Source organism: Rhineura floridana, chromosome 4 (assembly GCF_030035675.1).
Source record: "Rhineura floridana isolate rRhiFlo1 chromosome 4, rRhiFlo1.hap2, whole genome shotgun sequence".
In the NCBI taxonomy this organism is placed as follows: domain Eukaryota; kingdom Metazoa; phylum Chordata; class Lepidosauria; order Squamata; family Rhineuridae; genus Rhineura; species Rhineura floridana.
The window spans coordinates 201305623-201330144 of record NC_084483.1 but is presented as its reverse complement, the minus strand read 5'-3'; the positions used below and the strand labels follow the sequence as shown (position 1 = coordinate 201330144).

Here is a 24522-nt window from a genome sequence, read left to right as displayed (position 1 = left end):
TATATATTGACATATTGGCACTTTAAATTTAGCTATGGCCATATGTGTGCTCTTGATGTATCCTTTCCCGTCTGTACCTTAGATCAAGAGAAGGTAGGTCATTTTAAAGAGATCAGAAGTGGCAGAGTGCTGTGTCTTTCTGCATTGATGAGGCTTATAAGACAAGTCACATGGAGAAAAATGTGCACCTAAGATGTGTCCTGATGCAGTTATGTATGTTACAGTTTGAGGAGGTGGAAGGTGCATGACAAATTTCAAAGCTTTTGTGTGTAACTGTCCAGCCTGAAACAGTAGATGCAACTATAACGGGTGTGTCCAAGCATAGAAGGGGTGTGTAACTTGATACTTGGAGCTTGTGAACTGTGCACTTGAGGAAAGTGTACTACTAAATACGGGGGGGGGGTGCCTTACTTTTTTGAATATTAATATAGTGGAAATTTAACACTTAAATTGGTGGGGGGGCAATTGCATGTGCACAGTAGATGTAAACCATACTTGCTGTGCTTAAACTTACTAAACTGCAGTTCACTTGGCTTGTTTGGAGTCTATTCTTTCTGAAAGAAACTTGTTTCTTTGATGCTTGTCACCACTATGCTCTCTACAGTTACTTAGAGCCCAGTCCAGTGCAATTTTAGTCCCACTGAGTTCAATGCACTTTTCTCTGGAGTGAGTAGCCTCAGTTTCCCATTCATGCCAGTTCAGTGGTTCATCTTCAGCAACAGTTAATGATCCATTAACTATTTAGATATGATTTTATTCTGCTAAATTAGTTAATGCTAATCTTGTGTTCTAAGTCCTGCTGTCAAAACTTGTATATTTCTATAAGAACTTAATCCATTGGGACAGACTTAGGCTGCAGTCCTTATGTGCACATGTGGGAGTAAGTCTTAGTGGGGCTGACTGCTGAGTTGATATGTGTGGGATTGCACTGTTAAAATGTGTTTTTGGTAAAGCTATCTGAATGGGAGGGTATATTAATTTGCTATATAGCATAAATTGGCACCAGTTTTTCAGTGTTTCATCAAATGTGTGTGCCTGCTGTCTACTCCTTCCCTATGGTAGGTTGAAAAGACTGTTACAGAAAATAATAGCAAATCCTTTTGCGTTTAAATGCTGTTCATACAGTGATGTGTTCTGGTAGACTGACTTGTTTAGTTTACAAGTATTTAATGTGTTTATTATCATCTTGAGTCAGAATTCTCCCCTGCCCCCCAAAGTCTAAAAATCTGTGGATGCTTTAACATTTATTTTGGTACTTCTATAGTTAACAGTATTAATTTATGATGGCTCAGGAAGGGCAGAGAACAGAAATCAGATGCCAGTGTTGCAAGTTCTAAAGACGCACGTGTTTTTGTAAAATTCTTGAGTATTTGGTATAGTGAACATGGTTTTGTGATTCATTAACTCCTGGTGAAAATGCAAGCAATCTTTTCTCTTGTTTTGATGTTAACCAAGCATAGACTTTCATGTGTAGTAATTACAGAATTTAGTATGACAGAATTATTTGCAGAACGATTCACTTATATTTTAAGATAAGTTCAAAATTTGAATATGTTTCCAGTAAATGATAAGAGCTGAAATGGTCTTATAGGCAGTTGGGAAGAACTCTGAATGTTAAACTTAAGTATTTCTCTCTTTAAAATTGCAGTAATCTATGCCAGCAATTATGACAATGTTAGCAGACCATGCAGCACGGCAGCTGCTGGATTTCAACCAGAAATTGGATATAAATCTATTGGATAATGTGGTGAACTGCCTGTATCATGGAGAAGGAGCCCAGGTAGAGTATATGTTTAGAAACCAGAAACCTGCAATTTGATTATGTCTAAGCCTTATCTACAGAGGAAGAAACAGCTTGTTCTCTTGAAGACTTCTCATATGCTAGTAAAACTTGCAGTCAAACTGTATCTAAAGAGACCTAAGCAAACAGGAATGTTACAGTTATGCTGAAAAACACTTTTGTGGCGTCTTGTTTTGTTATGCATACCAGTAACATAATGATGGAACACGGCTGAATTTTATTTTGTTCTCATTCTTTAATCTTGCAGCCTTTCACAGCCTTTGAGTTCCCAGATGCTATTGGACTACAACTCCCATCAGCCCCATCCAACATGGTCAATGGTCAGGAATGATGGGAATTGTAGCTCAGTAACTTCAGGGGACCCAAAGATTTGGAAAGGCAGTTTTAAAGAGTACCTGCAAATATCTGTTTCAATCCAAATTTGTGTCAAGACTTTAAGTTGAAGGTAGACTGCTCGCTTAGACTTCTAATGACAGTTCCTTTACATATAGCATACCTGTATGTCTCTGAAAGTAGACATGTAATTTGGATTTTTTATTATGTGAACTCTTTCAGATTCTGTACAGAATTTTAAATACTGTGTAATTTGTTTTTATACTTCTAAATCAATTAGAAGCATATTCTGACACAAAGTGGATTATAAATTAATAAATAGAAATAATTCTCATACATATTTTTGCTTCTCTTGATAAGTTTCTAGTCTGATTTCAGTAGCTGTCCAAAGCTGCAAGTGCTTTGACAGGGCAATAAGCTTTCCATTCTATTGTCTAGACAGAAACTTGTTGGACCTTCTACACCCATGTACACCCTGATCTCTGTTTGAGGTACCCTTATCTTCATATTGCTCCTCATGCCTCTGTATTGCTAAGCTGTGGCCCTCCAGATGTTACTGGACTCAAGCTCCCTTCAGCTCATGTCAGCATGGCCAGTGGTCAGGAGTGTTATAGTCCAGCAATATCTGGAGGGCCATAAACTAAGTCACTCCTGGTCTAATCTGTTGTACCCTTGTTTGCATCCTAATTTCTTGGGTTGAATTAAATAGTCCAGCCTTTCCCAACTTGTCGTCCAACAACACCTGGTGGCCCACTAGTTGGGAAAGGCTGGTCTAGCCGGACCAGTTTATCTGTAGAGATGGCAGTCTATATTGCACTCCTGGACTTTTGGTCCTTAAGCAAAGCAAAATTGCAAAACCTTAAAAAGCGGTTCTGTTTTAAATTAAATTAAATTAGTAAGTACTTAAAGCTTGATGATTCTAGAATTTCATTGATGTTTAAGAATGATGTGCGTTAAAGAAGCATTTTCCTCAATCAATATTTGTATCTCTCTATTGAGGCATTCACCATGATGAGTAGGAAGGGACAGGTCAAATTCTAGAACTTCAGACTCTGCATAGTTATACCAAGTAGTTGAAAGGTATTGAATAGATTGGGATTCACAGTACCATGAGCCTTCCCCCCTCCCATTTCTACACTTGGAATTTCTCCCTCTAAGATAGTTTTTGGCACCTAATTCTAAAGTTGACATTGGTGCCCTGCAGTCGTCGTCCCCCAAGTTTCATATCTCGTTTAATTTCTGACAGCTTGCTGTAGAAGGTGTCTTTCATAATTGCACCGTGCCATAGCTGTTAGTGATCAGATTTCTAGAATTGAGTCTCTATTCCAGTCTAATTTTAGGGTGCTTCTTTCTTTCTACTGGATCTCTCAGCAAAATATAGTGATGCAAATGCAGTTGGAAAAGTTTGTATAGGTGTGGGTGTCATTAAATTTGTGTCTAGAAATTTCAATGACCTTGGCCCTTTATTAGCATGGAATCATTTTTTGTGTGCTGTTTCTTAATGTTGCTTTTATTTTCTAACACTGGTTGAGAAACTACTATGAAACATGTGTATCTTAAGAGCAGTTATTGTCAAGTGAGTAGAAATAAGATTCAGATTGTAGCTTGGAATTTTAAAAGCATTTTTAGGGCATTGACAGACTCCTTATTGTGGATTGATCTTATTTCTATCCTCAGAGAATTCATGATAAAGACACCCAACTGCCTAAATTTTCTCATCATGAAATTGCAGTTAATTACTTAACTAGTAATTCCCAAACTTTGTAGCAGGGTGTGCTAGTGTACTGGGAGAGAACAGTTATTGTGCCATGTGAGATATATAATTAAAGCCTCTTGTTTGCCTAAATTACCATCTGCAGAGCAGGCTGCCCACTGTTTATCCTATATGATTCACTGCTCTGGCCTTGCCTCTTTCTGGTCAAACTGTTGGGGGCAAGTTATTTGCTATAAATGTCTGTATCAGATGTGACTGGATTATTTAGTCACTTCTGGTGCAAAGAAACTGTAGAACTACTGGTGTTCAGAGGAGGCTGTCAGGAGTTTCAGCTTGAGTTGCTGTTTTGGGCATACCACCTTTCAATTAAGAAGCACACCCTGGTCAATGACCTATGGAGAAATGCAGGTAGTGTATGCCTTAGAGTATTACGCATCTAATTTTTTAATTCAGAAAATTTGTGTGCCTTCGCTGTCCATTTGTTGGGAAGTGTTGTAGAACCATGTGCATAAGCTATTTTGAAAGCTGTTAAATATTTGTGTTCACTTTTCTAGCAAAGGATGGCACAAGAGGTCTTAACTCACTTAAAGGAGCACCCTGATGCATGGACAAGAGTTGATACTATTTTGGAATTCTCTCAGAATATGAACACCAAAGTAAGTATATGATATCTAATTGATTTTGTTCTTTCTTCCACTCAGGCTTTGAGGAAGGCATCACAATTTTCAGGTTTAGCATTTGTTTGACTTTTTTTGCTTGCTTCTTCAATCCTTTTTAGTCTGATCCAGCACTATATTCTGATCCAGGACTAGCACACAATGTTTCCATGAGGTTGTCAGTTATTTTTTTTTCTTGTAAAAGACTTGAAAAATTCTAAGTCACTTGGGAATGGCATAAAAACTCTTGTTGAATTATGAACAGATTTGAGTGTTACAAAATCTTATAGCCATATCATGTCTTAAGATAATGTGTTGGGCTTTCATTTATGTTAATGAGAGCCATGTGCACATAACTGAGGGCAAAATACATCCCTCAATATTTTTTGAAAGACTGGTATTATCCTGCACAGTTTAAATCAAACTAGGTACCCCAGACACTTCAGTTGGATACAATCTGTAGTTGCTTGCAGTACAGTTAATCAATCCATACCATGAGGATAGAGACTGGCTAAAGTAGATATTCTGCAGCCTACTGCACTTCTGTTTTTGCTCCAGAAATTTTAAAGGTTTAAATATGACTTGCCAAACATGTGAAAGTGGTTGTCATATAGTTGATGAAACTTGTGCATGGCCACAGTATTTGAACACACACAGTTTGCCAAAGTTATGTTTTGATAGAATACAGCCGTGCTCTGATGATTTCCTTCAGAATTTGGATGGCAGTTGTTAAAGTCTTAATTTTTTTTTTATGGGGCTTTATAAATTTTAGGGCAAAGTTAAGAACTTCCTCAAAGTACTAAATTTAAGTAACCATGTTTGCCTGTTTGCTTGCCTGGTAAACTTTGCTTTTTATACTCACAGACATTACTAATGTTTAAGTTGATTTATCAACAGTATTTTTTAAAACTCAAATTTGTCTTGTGAAAAAAGATGATTAGAGGAACAGAAAGAAAGCAACAGGTAAAGAATTCTTCAATTTACATAAATTGCAAATGATTTGGTGCTAAATTTATGCACTATGACATTTGGCTTTTATGCAGTCATTTTTTTCTTAAAGCTGTTAACACTACCTGATATTAATCATAATGTTCCATTATGTTGATTGCTTGTAATAGGAAGAAAAGGGGTGTCTTCCTGTGCAACTGACACAGCTAGGCTTTGACGGCAGGCCTCCACAAGGTCTACCCTTTTGATTCCCTTTAACTGAATTCTGTTCATCAATTGCTTTTTTTCCTTGTTTTGGTTTCTGGGGTGGTGGGAGGGAATGGGTTTTGTACATAGAATAAGTGTCCCATAAAAATTTCTGCCACAGGGATCATTGTATAGATTTTTTCTTAATCTGCTATTTCTGTCCCATCATTTGTAATTTCCTTGTCTATATAAATAAAGTTTTGAGACTTAAAATATAAATAATCACACAAAATTCAAGGGAAGGAATACTACACAGAACCTTGGATCACTTGTATACACATTTTTGTAGATAGTCCTGAGAAGTTTATTTTGGCAAGATTATGAGTTTTTGCTACAAGAATTTAACACCTAATAATTTTAGAGAAAAAATAAGCTGTAAAATAGTATGATCAATGACATACCAGTAAGCAGAGAATACTGGACACGATGCAATTTGATTATTTTCCTTCCTTACTATGTTTACATTGCATGATATACGCACACATGTGTAGCTGCAATGTGCATGCATGCTGCTTGTGGAAGAGAGAAGCTTCATGTTACCTTGCATAGAAAAAGGGTGCAAGAGTTGCATCTATCACTGTTTACATGTAACTTGTAAAGTGGTCCTTAGTGTGTTTGTATGGTTAACAGCAGTCTGTTAGGGGAGGAATTAGTATTCATGCTTTGCATGTGTAAGGTTCTAGGTTCAGTGTGTTATCATCTGCAGCTTAACAGGATCTTGGATAACAGGGCTGGGAAAGACCCTTTGCCTGAGTCTTTGTAGAGTCACTGCTAGTCAGTAGAGAGTACTGGGCTAGTTTAACTTAGATCTGAGTTGGTAAAATATGGATTTGTATATGTTCATTGTGATTATTCTTAATCTGTTGCTTTGTTAGTAAAGTAGGAGTGGTATAAGAAGATGTTGCACCATAAAGATGTGGTAGGGAAAAAACATAAAATACATCTGTGAAACTGCCAAAGAATGTCCAAGACAAGACAAAACTCACTTACTCATAATCTTCTGCCATCTCCTCTCTTGCACCAAATATCCTTCTGTACCAGTCAGAATGGAGGAATGCATACCTGCCATTTCCTGTCTCTAGGACTTGCTGCAGAATGGGAATGAGGTGGTAGTTCTGAACTGTGGTAATGCCATTTCTGGCCCTATAGTAGACATGCCTACTTGTGGCACTTTGTCTCTGAAACTCATTCATTGGTCCTGAAACCTCTAGATCTGTCATCACCTTGCCTGGTAGGCAATCTCTTCAGTAACACAGATTGATGCTTGAAACAAGATTAGTCCCAGAGAGATGGAACAAGCACAAACCAAGGGGGCATTTGTGCTGACTTGTATTTCACGCGTAATATTAGAGGGAGTTATTACAGGTGAAATCTTGCTATGGGCACCCTATTGTGCAGATGTGGTGCACACACTGTGCTGACTGGTGAACAGCTTAGGAGCCTATTCAGTGTTGCTTCATGAATGCCATCACTGTTCAGCAGAAATGTTCACTTGAGATTTAGGCCACAATACAAAGAAGTTGTGTGCATTGGGGGGTGGGAAGGAGAGAAGAAACCTTAAACATTGCCAGAGCTTTGCTTGCTGCTTCTCTGGCACCCGCTTGCACTGCTGAGCAGGCAGCCTGCTGTTCAGTTTTGTATAAATGTAGCTCTTCGCTTCAACAGTGGGACCTGCTGAAGAAACACAAGCAAAGATTCAGTTGCAGATGTTCTTTCCCACCTTTCGCATACAACTTTCTTGGATTGCAACTTCAGAGTGAAATGTTTCATCAGCTTCTAAAATGGGAGATAATTAACTAGCCTAGAAACATCACATATATTGTCCTGAATTTACTCCTTTTGTGAAGACTACTGTGGAGTTCCAAAGTACATCAAATGGTAATCCTTTGGAAAAAAGTAGGAAGTTAAAATTAAAACTACTATCAAAATGTTGGAGAGTACAATGTAGTTTGGGACAGTCTGCATTGTGCTGTTTTATTTTAAATAAGGCCTACATGATCCCTTTGGCTGAAATTCTAATTGCCCTACTTTTCATAGACACTAACAGTCTTGAAGAACTTTTATTCTCAGCCAAACCTTGACCAGCCATCATCACTGAAATGTAGATTTGCCTTTCAGGTATTGCCTCCTGTCTTCTCACTACCAATTTCTGATTAAAGGAAATGCATCTCTTTGACCCCTTTTCCTCCTCTCTGCCTCGTTGCTTTTGATTATGTCCTTGGTTTGATACAACTCAATCATAGAGGCCACATTGGACATAATTACATTGAGATAAAAGGAATAAAATGGGTTGAAGAGTTCCTCATTTCCTACGAATGTATTTCTTTAAACCATGCCTTCTGGAAGCTTGTTTGAAAGGTAAAACAACTTCAAAAGTGTCTATGGAAATGGTAAACTTTTGACTGAGCAAAAAAGTTAAACAGTAGATAAAATAGCTACTATAGGGGAGAGGCTACTGTATCTTTAAAAAAACCCCTATGAGTTGTCTTGCTGTTCCTTAAGTAACACACCAGTGAAGTGCAGGGAATACATCCTTCAGAAAGTGTTAGTAAATATAATGTTAAGCCCTGATCTTAACAGCTGAAATGCCAGGAAACCCATGATCATCCAAGTTGCTAAACTAGGTTGTATGCTTGAACTTGTGAGCAGCCATTTAGGCTATGCATTCTTATGTGGCTGCTATCCCCCCCTCCACAGATAATCCATTTGGCTTTCCAAAACAATTTTTTTGTTTCCCCTTCTGGTGTGATCATGATCAAACAGCAGGACGTTAGAATAGAAAAGGGTAAAAATAAGGAAAATGCATGGGAAAAGCTCAATAAATGGGTGAATAGACTTGTTTTTAACAGACTTAATCTTAGATGTTAAGTGTGAATGATGTCAGCTTGAATGAGAATCCTGAAAGCTGTTGTTATACCATCCAGCATACTCACATATTTCACTTCTCCAATTTTCAGTATTATGGCCTGCAGATCTTGGAAAACGTGATAAAAACAAGATGGAAGATCCTTCCAAGAAACCAATGTGAAGGTAGAGATTTGTTCTTCAGTGATCTTTTCATAAAGTTGTTTAGACTCACTTGTGCTACCACACTGTTCTTCGATACTGCACTGGGGCAGTTGTCTTTGTAGCTACTTCAGTATCTGATGGATCAGGTGTTGGAATAGTATTGGGGTGTGATGATGAACTTGTCTAGATTTTTTGGTATCTTGGAATGAATGAAACAGATTATATGAGACCCTAATTTTAACACGTTCTACTTCCAAACATAGTCACTGATCAGACTTGTATTTATTTATTTATTATTTATTACCCTTCCTCCTAGTAGGAGCCCAGGGCGACTTCAAATGAGTGTCCTGATGCTATCTAAATTAACTACAGTTATCTAGCAATCTCTCTCCTCCCCCCACCTCCTTAGTTGGTGATTTCATATGTAAGCTCCATATTCACACTAAAACAGCTGTATTTGACCAGTGAATTATAATGCATAACTGGTTGATTTCTCCCTCATCCTGTGCCTGCTGTTGTGAAAAAACAGCATTGTTTTTACCAGAGCAGACTGCATTTAGACAGCTGTTTAATACTGACAGGATTTACAATGGTGATACTAAGATATGATGCTTGAAAAATGTGTTGATGTAGAAAAACAAAAACTTGATTTTAAAAGAAATTGTGTGTTTTGCCAACACTTAGGAGAACTAAGCTAAGGGCTGCTTCTGAGCCATGCGTACCTGCTGTGAGATGTAACACATTTTGTTAGGCCAGTGTGTCCCAGTAATTCCCCCTTCAGATACAAGGAAGGATAGAACTGCTGAAGAGTTGCAATGAATTAAACTGTCTTGTATGGGATGGGGAGGTGCTCTGCTGTGACAGTGCTGATAAACAGTTGATATTTGTAGAGTGATTCTAAGATACTGAACAAGAGTATCTGTATTGGCAGGTAGTAGAATGGGAGGTAGTGCTTAATGAGACTTGATTTCTTTTGCCTTCCAAGAAGTGCTTGTCTAGTACTAAGGATAGTTAGCAATCTTGCATAGTGTCAACTTTTTTGGCACTTGATCTGGTTGCTTACTTTAATTGAAGCTGAGGCTGGCAGAAGTGTTAGTGTTCAAGTATGATACTGGTTCTGGCAAGCTGGTGCAGGAGCTGTCTGGGTGGATATCGATTTATGTGATGTCATGATACATAATAGCTGAGCTTCAGCTGTACGCTAAACAGAGCGGAAAATTCAGTGTTTAGAGTAGGGTTCAAACAGGTTGTTGCTGAAAACTGGAGTGCCCTACTGTAAACTTTACTTCAGCATAGCTTTTTACCAGTAAATGATAAGTATGTTTTAAAAGTCTTTCAAAGGTAGATGAATTTATTTATTTATTTATTAAATTTATATGTGAACTTGATTTTTTTCTAAAGCTGATTGGAGTGAAACTGAGGCTAAGCAATCTAAGCAGTGCATTTTTCTCTTTAAAAGCTAGTGATCAGAGCCATGTGGCACCTATCCTTTATTTTCTATATTTTTATCCTGCATCTTGTACAGTTACTGTCTCTCAAACTTGCTCACATCTTTTTCAAAAAGCAGAGGCTAATAACCCTTTAATAAGGCTTACAAACTGAAAAAAACAAGAAACACAAGCAAGGCAAGGGGAGTGGATGGAAAAGGCTGAGGAGGGTGATCAGTTCTTCAAGGCCAGAACAAAGTGGTGAGCTACAAGCATTTATAGATAGTTTGGGTCAGACAACTCTTTCCTTGCTGGTGTCTTTACTTGAATAGGAGTCTGTGGCTCTAACTTTGACCATTGTATTGGGACAGAGTGTTGTTTCCCCTTGTGTTTTCAGTCCCAGGGCAACTAGTAGGTGGAGGAGAAAGCTGTTTCTGGCAGGCAATGAGTGGGCGGGGGGGAACAAACTCCTACAACTGTGGCTCCTTTGGCCAGTGGATGGAGCCATGTGGCCTTTCCCTTGCCTTGATGTTCTTCCTGGGACATAGGGAGTACTCCCTCCCAATGACCCTGCATACCCTGGCTTGTTGCAGGGGAAAGAGTGTGCTTTCCTTCAGTTCTGCAGCCCTATCAGTTGGTGTTTATTTCTGCCATGGAGAAGAAGAATGCTACTTCCTGTTGCTGCTGCTGCCTTGGCTGATGGATGGGGCCTCGCTTATTAGGCTCCCCTACTCTCTGGAACTGATTTTTGCAGGATGCTATGGCTGCAGGAGGAATGGGTAATCTGCAAGTATTTGCTTCACAGCCTCTTCCATATTGATTCCACTGGATCAAAAGCTCTTTCATGAGTGCAAAGGCACGAATTGGATTCTGCCATAGTTCTTTCACATTGAAAATGTGCTGTAATTGTTATCATCAAATTAGTCTGTATGAAAGAGATCACTAATACTCCCATTTTATGAATAAGAATAGTCTTAAACAGTTACTTACCATAAAGCTACCTAGTGACTCCATCGTTGGGACAGCTTCTGAATCCAGGACCAAGCCTAGCACTATCTGTTCTACTACTCAACTGATGGTTTTGTATCGATGATACAATACAGATGATGATGATTTGCATCTGTTCCATGGTTATTGTATGGCTTTTATTGTAATGTGGTTTTTTTCCTGATTTTATGTTGTGCTTTATATTAACAAAATTTTAATGTGCTTTTTATATCGCAAGTAACTAATAAGTTGAACAAATAAAAATAATCATGCATGTCTTACTATTAAAGGCAGCCTGATTAATCTCCTTACTGTTGAAACAAAAAATGGCCTATTTTGTCAATTCATTGCAACTACAGTTATACAAAACTACGGTTGTACAATGGCTTCTGCTCAAATTCCGCATTTTTAGCACTCCTTCATGCTTTCATTATTGCTAGCTCTCTGTATCCAAGATGCTAAAGTGACAAAAAATTTCCCCCTTTTGGTTTAACCAGTTGAGATTAGCTGAGCTTCAGTTCTTGCATAATTGAAGTAAAGATGTGTTTGTTTTAAGACAAATCACTTGGATTCAGAACAAATTAAAGGCGTTTTTCCCCTAACACATCCAGTGGTGCACATCTGTGAGAGGAATGGACTTCCATATGCCCAATGGGAGTTACCCTTTCTCCCCCATATAGTGGTCCTACATGACCCCAAACCTACTCTGGAGAGTTCTTGGGAAGAATCCAGAAGATATTTGCAGGGTGCAGAGTTCATGAGGCTGGAGGAATGAGGAAGGCGAATTCCGCTCATACTATGTTCAGTATCATATGGGGATGGAAGTTATGGCACTGGGGAGCTATATCCAATCTGTGGTTCCATTTATGTAAATGTGAATCATAGGGTGCACAAGAGGCTGTTTGGTGGTACAAGACAATTTGAAAGGTGGGCCAAGATAAATGACTGGGTCAGATGAATAGAAGGAGCTTGGTAGGACCCGAACATACGTCTTAAATGCAGGGCTGTGGAGTCAGTACGTCAATCCGACTCCTCTATTTTTCTGCTGTCCAACTCCTTCATAAATGGCAAATGTATATTATTTTATTTATTTATTTATTTATTTGATTTATATCCCGCCCTTCCTCCCAACAGGAGCCCAGGGCAGCAAACAGAGATGCTAAAAACACTTTAAGACATCATTAAAAGACCTTAAAATACATTAAAACAACAAAATTAAATTATTAATTTTATTTTGAAGCCGGAGTTGGTACATTTCTTCCATCTCCACACAAAATTGCTTCCGTCTCCACGACTCCAACTCCACAGCCCTGCTTAAATGTCATCTTCTAATAGTGAGTCTGATCATAACTTAGTTTAGAACACTTATCGATAGCCAGGAGTACATTGACATGCTAAAAGATGGCTTTAGTGTTTTTTCTAGTGGAGAAGATGCAATGCTGCATTTTTTAAAAAAGTACTGAGCATCTTGACGATCATAGATGCAGACTGTTTATATTATTTATTTATTGTATTTATATACCTCCCTATAGCCGAAGCTCTCTGGGCTGTTTACAATAACTAAAAACATTAAAAACAAATATACAGATTTAAAAACACATCTTTTAAAAACAATTTAAAACAATTTTCACAGTTTGAAGGCACATCCCAGCAAAGCAAATGTGTTCGAAGACAGAGTAAGCCAGGGAGGGAGTGTGGCTTGGGGAGCGGGGATGACTTGGCTAGAGTCCTGAGGACCAAACAGAGGCTGGGGGGAGGGCACATTTGGACCTGAGGTTCCCACCCACCCCTGATCTAAGGCATAATCTTGGTCTGGCACCCACCGATGCCTGGCCATGGGTTAACAAGCTGAAGCTCAATCCAGACAAGTCTGAGATGCTGTTGGTGGATGGTTTCTCTGATCGGATGGTGGATATATACCCTGTCCTGGATGGGGTTACACTCCCCCCAAAGGAGCGGGTTCGTAGTCTGGGAGTCCTTTTTGACTCTTCCCTCTCACTTGAGGCTCAAGTAGCCTCGGTGGCAAGGAATGCGTTCTACCAACTTCGGTTGGTAGCCCAGCTACGCCCCTATTTGAGTAAAGAGGACCTTACATCAGTGGTACATGCTCTAGTAACCTCATGCTTAGACTACTGCAATGCGCTCTACGTAGGGCTACCTTTGAAGACTGTTCGGAAGCTACAGCTAGTGCAAAATGCAGCAGCCAGACTGCTAACAAGGACCAAGCAGTCCGAGCACATAACACCTGTTCTGGCTCGCTTGCACTGGCTTCCAATAAGCTTCCGGGCTAGATTCAAAGTGTTGGTATTAACCTATAAAGCCTTATATGGCGCAGGGCCACGATACCTGTTGGAACACCTCTCCCGATATGAACCGGCCCGTACACTACGTTCCACAACGAAGGCCCTCCTCCGGGCCCCGACTCATAGGGAGGCCCGGAGGGTGGTGACAAGATCTAGGGCCTTCTCGGTGGTGGTCCCCGAATTGTGGAACAGTCTCCCCGTGGAGGTGCACTTGGCGCCGACGCTGTTTTCTTTTCGGCGCCAAGTGAAAACCTTTCTTTTCACCGAAGCATTTTAATTTAGTTTAACTTAAATTTATACAAATTGTTGTAATTGATTTTTGATTGTTTTTATGTCCTGTGGTATTGTATTATGATTTTACTGTACTTTGTTCACCACCCAGAGAGCTATTGCTTATTGCTATAAGCTTAATTAATAATAAATAAATAATAAATAAATAAATAATTATAAAGGGGCTGTGCACTTTTTGGACCTGTCAAGTGGTTGGCTGTTCTCTCGTGCACTCATGGGAGGAGGGAGTGATAGCTGGTCCCCATTGGGACTGGGAGGGCGGAAGGCAGGGACCCCAAACAGTAGGCAGAGCCAACTCATTCTAGCATCCCCATCCTCTTCCCTGCTGAGGTCTACAAGGGAAGGTGACAGGCACTGCCACCCCCTCAATTGGCTGGAAGTGGAAAGGCAGGCAGGTGGGAGCTAGCTAATGGACCAGCCTCCACCGGGAGGAGGAGAAGATGGAATAGCAGCAGAGAAGAAAGTAACTTGTCCATTAGCAGTACTCTTCTGCTTTTGTCCCAAAGATAAGCCATATGCATTTGCAATATAGGATTTCTATGTCCTTTGCCTCCACACATTGTCTTTGGTTTTATGAACCATTAAATATAATTAATAGTTAACAATGTAGTTGTGAGGTAGATTATAGCCCATTCAAGTCCAAACGGTATCTGATGTTTAGCGTATCTGTTGCATAAATGCTCCTGAATGTACTTAGCTGCATAATTTATATTATTTGTAAAAGTTGTACTAATTGTATGTGTTTTAATATTTATTTTAATAGTTTTATGGATATTACCTGTGTTATCACTGAATTTACTAACTACTCCTTTTGGAGAGCTCTGAGATTAAGCTGTTTATAAGTCTTTCTAAATAAATAAAACAAGCACTTTGACCTACTGGCACTTGGTGATATTAGTATTTATTTTATTTTTATTTATTATTAGATTTATATCCCGCCCTTCCTCCCAGTAGGAGCCCAGGGCGGCATTAGTAGATGGAAGCAGGATAATTAGTGTGGGGTGTATCAAACAAAGTTGTCCTATTTGCACAAAGGCTTCCCCACCCTCTCCTCCCCTGCACCATCCCAGATCTGTTCTGGGAGTTCCCCCAACCAACCCCCCTGAGAGGATTTGAGGGTGGAGGAGAGGGAAGTTCTGTTATGCAAGCGGAACTCCTTACGTGAATGGGACAACTTCATTGGATACAACCCTGTATCTTCAGCACACTAACGAAGTGTGCATGCATACTCCAGCAGCTCCTTTGTGGATGAGACTACAATTAGAATGGACTGGGATGAAGTTCTCAGAAAAACCTCTTGGTTCAATTAGCTATTAGACTAGGAGGCAGCATAATTGCAGAAATGTTCTAGACAACCATGTCAGAGTACAGGTTTTGGGACATTTTAGGCATCTGGCATTAGTTCATACCTTTATTTGCATGCAAGGGCTGCAGTGATGATATAATTCATAGAGGACAAGGGTAGAATTCTAAATTGAATAACCTATGGTGGTTGAAAAACTTAAGAGCTAATATGCACTTAAGAGTTCAAGCACAGTCATTACACTGGCACTGAGATAAGCCTAGAAAGGGATAAAGTAAGAACAAAATGATTGAAGATGGTGAGAGGTGAAGAATAAACAAGAGTTTGCTTGAACTATTATCTGTCAGTTTGAAGATGAAGCTATTCTGATGCAAGAAATGCTTTGCAGAAAGTGTGTTTTCTGAGGAGGAGAACAATGGCTGGATGAGATGGAGGAGTCAGGGCAGTCTAGATGATGGCAAAATTTAATACCAGCCCTTCACCAGCAGGTCCCAGGCCAGTTTACAACAATTTAAATTTCAGTATTTAAATCAGTTCAAACAAATTACAGTCACAAGAATAGGTTAGGTCCTGAAAATACATTTCTCACGTGTCAAACACCAGGGTAAAGAGGTGAGTCTTAAACATTCACCAGCAGCTGTATAGTGAAGGTAAAAGATGCACCTCTGTAGGGAGGGAATTCTACTACTTAGGGGCTGCCACATGGAATGCAGTGTCCTGTGTCTCCCCTCTGCTGAACTTCTCAGGTGGGCAGAACTACAGCAGAGGGCCCCCTCTGCTGATCTTCTAAGATGGTCTGTTGGGAAGGAGATACATTTCTCAAGTCATACTTGGTTTACACAAGGCGATGGAGGGGTGTGCGCACGCTTAGAAATTGGTCAGGTAGTGAATATTATGATGTCACATCACCACAGATGTTTGGGATGGGTAGGATCCTACTGTGTGTTGCATGGCAGTGAACTTTCCAATTACTCCTTATGAGACTTCCTCATGGGCTGGTGTATCCAATTTTACTATGTATCCAATTTTTACTATGTTCACTCTCCAGTATGAGTTGGGGAGGTTGTACTTCTAAGAGCCAGTGTAGTGGTTGAGTGTCAGGATCCAAATCCCCACATGGTCATGTTGCCAACTCGCAGCCTAATATACCTGACAGGATTGTTGTGAGGGTAATAAGGAGAGGGGGACAATCATGCACAATGTGTTTTGATTTCTTATCTATGGTATTCAATTCAACTTGCAAGGCAGGGCAGGCCCTTTGCTGCTGCTGGTAACCCATCCAGGTTATGATCAGAGCTTATGTGTATTGACATCTCTACATTTGTGTCACTCAGCTGTCAAACTTGATACTAAATGCAGAACCCATCATTCCAAGGCTACTGTTTGCCCTTAAAACTGCAACAAGAGGCTGAAAGACTGTGTGGCCAACATCTGGAAAAATTAGGAGGCATAAAAATAATGGAGAGAGGGAAATGGATGGGGCAGGGGAATCTGTTGTTGCTACATTGATAAAACCCGATGTCATTTACGTACGTGCGTGCGTGCGTGCGTGTGTGTGTGTGTGTGTGTGTGTGTTTGTTTTAAAGCATTGTGTCCATTGAAGGAATTCATTCACAGAAGGCTCTTTGATCCAGCAGAGACTTCCATGAATAAAAAGGAGCAATTTTCACTGATTCATTCTGCAACCCCTGTGCTACCGTCCACACTATTCCAGATGGTCCCCTGACTCTCTGGAGCAGACTGAAGGGGCTACAGAGGAAAGGAAGAACTGATGAAAATTGTGTTCCTGCCACTCTTCTGTTGACAGAAGCCTCCCACTGGATCACAGTCTTCTGTGAATGGAAGGACAAAATTAGCTGCAACAAAGAAATTGGGGGCGGGGTGTCTGAACATAGTTTGGGGCAGGCAGGACAGACCAGTAAGAGTGCATTGTGTAAGATAAGCTGAGGTACCCTTTTCTTCTTGAATTAAAAGTGGAAGAAAACTCACAAGTTTATTGGGAGTCTGTGAGAGGAAAAACCAACCCGCTGGTGTTCTGTATAAAATCAGTGTTCTGAGCATGCCACCCCCTAAGGGCAGGAATTTTGATGCATGTCTGCATCAGGAGTGATTGAATCATTCAGTCACATTCATATATGACATAGAGACAGAATTACCCACTCTCAATGGAAGGAGGCATGGTTAGAACGTGAGTCATTCTTTACACAGCAGGCATCCACTTTTGTGCATACCTTAAGTTTCACAGGAGCCTCTTAATTAATAGCAGAATACAGTTTGGGAGCTAACAGCTCTGTAGGTTGTATAACTCAGTTTTATTTTACATTTGTAATACAAAATACACAGCCTTCTTTTATGATAAGTGTATGAAGGCACAACATTTTAAAAACTACAAGTGTATAAATAAGCATGTTGATAAATCTTCCTTAAGGCAATAACTCTGATGCCCTTCTCTTAAATAGCTCACAAGATCCTTTCTCTAGGAGTTTTCCTTCTGCAGTGCTCTAGTAACATGTGTAATCACAAGGCAGCAACTACTTACAGTAACTATTCTAATGGCAGCTGAACTCCAGCTTTCATATTTGAAATCACTAATGCCTTACTAGTGCAACCTACCTATAAACAGGACTGGTAGTTGCTGTGGATGGTGCTTGTGGTGATGTTTATGTGGAATATGGCAGAATTAACACAGGATTCTGCAAGCATGCTTTCATTCTTTAAAAAGCCAGTTTCTAGTTCTCATGGTTATGGACATGTGTTTGAATGCAGACTTGCTGTAGCAGGTAACAGTTACGATAGCAGATGGTGGGAAATGGTGCAAAGTGGTGATACAGATCTCTTACCCTGTACTTGCTTCTGCACTGGAATGATCGGGGCTTCTACAGACAATAGTATGCTCATCAAAGCTTGTTGCTATCTGAATTGGGACTTGCCTCTGCCCCCACTCCCCATCTTCCTCCTTCAACAGCAGAAGCAGAAACTAGATGAACCATTGGTTTGATCCAGCAGAGGTGGTCTTAATTTTGAGTGGGGTGAGGGTATGGGATCAGTTAGCCTGAATGGGGAGAACTCTATACAGAGGTTAGGGTGAAGTAAGATAAGTTAAACTGTAATATTTGTATTGTGTTTGCAGTCCTTTACTTCACAGAATGCTAAGGTAGTTGAATTTTAAATCACCAGGAAAGAATGTTGTTGTTACTACTACTACAATCATTTATTTTAAATAAAAACAAATAGTGCCTGAGGAACAGGTTAAAAAAATACAAAACTGAGAAGTTTGTTAAGCTCAAAAGGAAAGGGGGGCTGTGGAACATGTTCCTAATAGACAAGGCATTTTAGAAGAATCAACTGCACTACATTCAAGAGTTCAATTATATATATGTCATTGTGATATGGTATAGTACATTGCTAGCTGGCCTCAAGACTCCATGGAACCATCTTTGCCTGGGTACAGTTTTTGAAATAAAATCCTAGAATTCTTTGTCGGAAACCATACTGGTTAAATTGGTGTTAAGCAAATACTGGTTTGTAGCATGGTGGTACCCTCATTCTCCCAGCTGTATGTCTTGGTTGCTTGCTGCTTGCCCAGTCTTCTTTTGTATACAAAAGGGAGTCATGAACTCTTGTGGTTTGCTGCTAACTGAGGATATCTGAGGCATGCCCCATCACCAGATAGTTCATTGGTAGTTGGTTTATCCCTTTAAAGAGAATATTTATTCTTAAAAATAAGGAGTTGATAGGCTAGTCCAGGCCCTAATAACATGAGGACCTTCCTTTGCTCCAAGAAAAGAGGGAGCCTGGATTAGTGCTGCTGTTTCCATACTTTAATAAACCATGGCTTAGTGTTGGTGTGAACTAGGCCAGTATTCCCAGTGTTAGAATATTGGCAGTTTTTTCCTTAGTCCCTTTCCTAATCATCCCTAGCATAAAATTCATCTTTTTCACAGCTACTGCATGCTGGCTCAGCATTTTCATTGTGCCATCCACCATGACCCAAGGAACGTTTTCTTGGTTAGTCATTGCCAGTTTTGACCCCATCACTATGTATGTGCAACTAGGAGATTTCTTCCAGTATGCATCACTGTACACTTATTTAACACCTGAACTGCATTTGCCGTTTTGTTGCCTTTTCAGTCAGCTTTTGGAAGGTTTTTTAGATTTTCAACATTCTAAATAATTTGGTGTTATCCACAAATTTACTCCACACAACATATGAACAAGTTAAAAGGCATCAATCCCAATACAGATCTTTGAGAGCCATCATTCCTTCCTTACCTCTCTTGAGATAATTATCCATTTATTTCTATTCCTGTTCTTTAATCAATTATTAATCCATAGGATGATCAGTTCTCTTAACCCATGACTGCTGAGTTTATGCAGGCACCTTTTGTCAGTCACTTGATCAAAAAGTTTTTAAAAGTCCAAGTACATATAACAACCCTGTTCTCACATAAGCCTACACCAAATTATGAATTCATGTGAATAAGAAAACATGGGTTCCTGGAGTGCTGATTGCGACTGCTGCACTTTCCCCCAAGGCCTGTTGCTGTGCTACCCAAGGCTACGCCATCATTTGGTTTAGCATTACAACTGAACCTGAGCTTGTGTTTGTCTGGGGGGGGACGAGCCCAGGTTCAGGCACAACACTAAGTCAAACCATGGCTCAGCCTTGAGTAGTGCAGCAGGACTAGGGAGAGGAGCACAGTGTCTGTGATTTTTCCCACACATTTGCTTGTTCACCCTAAGCCATGGCTTGACTTAGCATTGCACGCGAACAGAATGATAGTCTACAAAATTACTCCAATCAAAATTTTTATTGACACTCTCATAGAACTTCATAAGCTTAGTGAGGTGGGACTTCCCTTTGCAAAAACCATGCTATGGGAACTGAGCACCAGGCACATCTCCCTGTGAGAGTGAAAGAGGAAGCAGTCAGCTAACCAGCTCTGATGCGTTTGTCCTGCATACTGAGAAATAAGTCTCAGTGTGTTGTTAGCATTTGTGGTTTTCTGAAGTGTTGAGGCTGAGTTGGATCTCTGGGAGGTTTGTCAAGGAGCAATGGACCAAGTGCTCAATTTTTGGATTGCTCTAGCGTTGATGAATCAGCACAGTTGCTGATGGGGAAAGAGAGAGGAGGTATGCGTGCATAAGAGGGGAGGAGAAAACAGGGGCAAGGAGGAATATGGGGAAGCAAAAGAACCCAAGACACAAAGTCGGATGATGAACAAATAGATTAGAGTGAAGTAGAAAGAGAACCTTTGAATAAATACTCTAAATTGTGAGGTTGGCTTGCAACACAAGTATCACAATTGGCACAGGCAGCAGGGGCTTGTGGCCTTCTGTGCTAAAGCATATTATATACTCTAGTGTGCCCTCGAACAGGTGTGGGGAAACTATTTCAACTCAAGGGCACAATTCTTCATGAGCAATCTTCCTGGGGCCTCATGCCAGTACTAGGCAAGTCTGGAGGCAAAATTAGACAGAGCATTTGATGTGATACTTACCTTCGTACAGGAGACCATGTTCTAGTTCCAGCCACATCAAAGTTAGAGATTTTTACACGCCTATCTCTCCATCCTGGCAAGCAAGAGGCATTAGCACAGTTCAAAAGCACAGTCCAGTCAAGCAAAAGTATTTGAAGAGGGCATAGAGTAGGGGCAATGAGGGAGAGGGGGCATGGCCTGTGAGAGTCCTGAGGGCCAGATAGCACTGAAGGTAACATGTCGCCCCCTGGCCCTGAGTTTCCCCAGCCTTTCTATGGAGGGATGTTTCCTAAAGCTTGTACACTTGCAACAACTTGTTGCCTTTCACTACTAGATCTAGCATGGACAATGCATCTACAGGCATGATCAAGAAAATGGCTTAAAGAGTATGCCTATTAAGAAAAGGGTTTAATTAACTTGTAAGTTTGGCTGGGGTAAGAACCCATCTAGAATTTTGCTAGAATATATGCTCTGGGTGTAATTGAGAGAACTTTCTGTTACTTGGCTACAAAGTGGGCTCAAATACTCTACAAGTCAAGTGAATGTATACAATACTATATCCTCATTTTGTTTATCATGAGGCAGAATATGTGACTGGTAAATAACCTGCAAATGAAAAATGGAATGTATTTCACCTCCCACTGTTTTATCAGGTGAGCAGGTGACGGGGAGGGGGGCAGATTTGATCATTTGCATGTTTATTGAGTTCAGTGGGATTTACTCCTGTGCAGTCATGCTTAGGATATGTAAAACTGACCATGGGGAGGGAAGCCTAGAGTGGGTGGGGGAGGAGGAAGAAGGAAGAGGGGAGAAGAGGAGAAAGGAAGGAGGGGAAAGGCAGGTCTGATCATTTGCATGCTTATTGAGTTAAATGGGATTTATTCCTGTGCAGTCATGGCTAGGATAAGTAAAACTGACCATGGGGGGAGGGAGAGTAGGGGGAAGGAGAGGAGGGAAGGGACATAAGGGAGGTGAGGAGGAAGAGGGGAGGGAAGGTTTGATCTTTTTGCATGCTTATTGAGTTTAGTGGGATTTACTTACATGCAATCATGCTTGAAGATGGACTGCCTTCAAGTCGATTCCGACTTTTGGCAACCCTGTGAATAGGATTTTCATGGTAAACGGTATTCAGAAGTGGTTTCCTATTGCCTTCCTCTGAGGCTGAGAGGCAGTGACTGGCCCAAGGTCACCCAGTGAGCTTCATGGCTGTGTGGGGATTTGAACCCTGGTCTCCCAGGTCATAGGCCTAGGATAGGCAAAACTGACCATGGGGAGAAGGTGGAGGGGATCAGAAGGGGTGGGGGAGGGGTGAAGGGAGGGAAAGGGTAGGAGGGAGGGGAGGGCAGGTTTGATCATTTGCATGCTTTTTTACTTCATTGGGATTTACTCCTGTGCAATTATGCATAGGATAGGTGAAACTGACCTGGGAGGAGGAGGAGGGAGGGGAGGGCAGGAGATTGGGTGGGTGGGCACTGGGCAGAGGGGAAGCCCCTTTCCTTTTCAAAAGGAAAACATTGTGAACAGTATCATTCGTTTTCAGGGTTTCCCCCACCTTTTTATTCTACAGCAGGCACATGTAGCCTCCCACCCAAATTTAAACCAAAGCTGTCCGTTGCCACATCCACACCATGCCTTTATTTCACTTTAGACAGTCATGGTTTCTCGCAAAGAATCCTGGGAAGTGTAGTTAGTGAAGGGTGCCGAGAGTTGCTAGGAGGTGCCCTGTTCCTCTCACAAGCTTCAATCAAAGCAGCTGATTGTTAAACCACTCTGGCCACTGGAGCTCTCTCGGGAATAGGGGTCTCCTCTCAGCACCCTTCACAAACTACACTTCCCAGGATTCTTTGACGGAAGCCATGACTGTCTAAAATGAAATAAAGGTCTGGTGTGGGTGTGGCCTCCTGATTAGCCAAGTCAAGCAGCTGTGAATCTGGCTTTTAGAACACTGACAGTTGGTTCTTGCTGAGCATGCCCGGCCTTATGATTGAGTTCAGTGCAAAATTTCTTAAATCAATTAAAAACTCCAGCCAGGCATTTTTTTGACTTTTAAACTGCAGAAGATGAAGGTCAGAGTATGGGGCAAGGTCAGTAGTAGGATTACAGATACTCTGTGAACATAGCTGATTTTTAATTAATTTCAACAGATTATGAGAACTCTTGACAGAAATAAGTCCAAAAGGGGTCTGTTTTCTCTCTCTCTCATTACACTTTGAACTCTCGATTCCATCTGTTTTGTGTATCACCATGAAAATTTAGAGGGTTGTTAAGTGAGCATTTCTGAGTTCAGGACTATAGGTTTTGTACGGTTTTGTTTTGAAATGAGCTTATGGGAAGCATCAGAATGGCATGAGTATTTTCAATTTAACATTGCGGAATGTGAAAAATCTATGCTGACTATACAGCCACTCTTGTGGCTCTATAATTTGCCTTGTTCAAGAAGGTCAAGGGTGGGGAGTGGGGAGCTTTCCTTGGGTGGGTAATCTTTTGAGGCTTTATGTTGGTGGTGGTCAAAGCTAGAGCCAATGGACAAAAGTGTTCAGGATTGACTGATCCAGAAACACGTTTTAAAACTGAGTTTCAAACAATACTATACAGACAGTATCAAAACTGTGTTTTGTTGTGAGTAATCCAGAATAAAGACTAGTCTAGATAAAGAAACTTTGAGGAGGGAACCAGGGTGGGATGGAAGCATGGGGCAGCTTCAAGAGGTATTGTGTGCTGCAGATTACCCACCTAACATGTACACAGGGCTGTGGAATCGGTACGCCAGACCTTCGACTCCTCTATTTTTCTACTGTCCGACTCCTTCATAAATGGCAAATGTATATTAACTAGTAATAACAAATTTACTGTAGTCAAATGGTAGCACAAGGCATTTCATCACCACCACATGAATCCAGAGCTTGGAAACGTTACTTTTTTAAACTACAACTCCCATCAGCCCCAGGAATTGGGCTCGTGGGAGTTGTAGTTCAAAAAAGTAACTTCTACCGACTCCACCCAAAATTGCTTACGACTCCGACTCCACAGCCCTGCATGTACATGCCAGAATGTAACTATATCACATCTTGTTTTTTATCAGTGTAGCTTCATGAATAATGAATTCTTTAATGTCTTGTAGGCATCAAAAAATATGTTGTCGGCTTAATTATCAAGACTTCATCTGATCCATCATGTGTTGAAGTAAGTGCAATTTCTACAGAGGGTTGGAAAGTGGGCCCTATCTGAAATTGGTCCTTAAGTTTTTTTTCTTCTCTTTCTCCAGAAAGAAAAAGTATACATAGGGAAGTTAAACATGATTCTTGTTCAGGTAAGCTTCATCTCGGGCTTCAAAATGCTAATTCTGAAAAAGTTTTATAGAAAGAAATTAATTTTATGTTGCATGGGGTTCTTGTGCTTTGCAGATACTAAAACAAGAATGGCCAAAACATTGGCCAACATTCATCAGTGACATCGTTGGGGCCAGCAGGACAAGCGAGAGCCTTTGCCAGAACAACATGGTAATCTTAAAACTGCTAAGCGAAGAAGTTTTTGACTTTTCCAGTGGACAAATAACTCAAGTAAAAGCCAAACACTTAAAGGACAGGCAAGTGATTTTTTTATATGCTGCCTCCAACTAGGCTGTTGCACATGTACGTTTCATCCACCAACTTGTCTTGCATACATTTGGCGGCATTTTATATTGTAACTAATGCTTTTTTCCTAGACCCTCAGCAGAGGTTATGTGTATCTAAGTTGTTTTGTAATGTAGAAATAGAAGTATTTTGCAAGTTCTGCTCTTAAAAGAACAGCTTCAAGAAGCAACGCATATCTGCATAGTCCTGCTTTTGCTTCAGTTGGTTCTTCGTAATTGATGGTTGTTAGCTTGGGCTATTCTACAAAACATCTAGAGCAGTGCCAAAAGCTTAGCAATAATATGGCATATTAAATCTGGTAGATGCTGAATTTCTTCTCTATTTCTTCTAGCATGTGCAATGAGTTCTCACAGATATTTCAACTGTGTCAATTTGTGATGGTAAGTCTA

General features: G+C 40.5%; 1 protein-coding gene across 3 annotated transcripts in view; it reads left to right on the top strand.

The window, feature by feature from the left end:
* Nucleotides 1-24522, top strand: part of XPO1 (exportin 1) — a 43340-nt gene that overhangs the window by 3486 nt on the left and 15332 nt on the right. For 2 of the 3 annotated variants that reach the window (XM_061625790.1, XM_061625791.1), the window contains exons 2-9: nucleotides 1649-1780; nucleotides 4403-4504; nucleotides 5438-5467; nucleotides 8656-8728; nucleotides 23620-23681; nucleotides 23764-23808; nucleotides 23903-24084; nucleotides 24465-24513. In XM_061625790.1, the coding sequence (XP_061481774.1) occupies nucleotides 1655-1780; nucleotides 4403-4504; nucleotides 5438-5467; nucleotides 8656-8728; nucleotides 23620-23681; nucleotides 23764-23808; nucleotides 23903-24084; nucleotides 24465-24513 (669 nt within the window). In that variant the 5' untranslated portion in view covers nucleotides 1649-1654. The remainder of the gene's footprint in view (nucleotides 1-1648; nucleotides 1781-4402; nucleotides 4505-5437; nucleotides 5468-8655; nucleotides 8729-23619; nucleotides 23682-23763; nucleotides 23809-23902; nucleotides 24085-24464; nucleotides 24514-24522) is intronic. The other variant, XM_061625792.1, reaches the window with a different exon arrangement.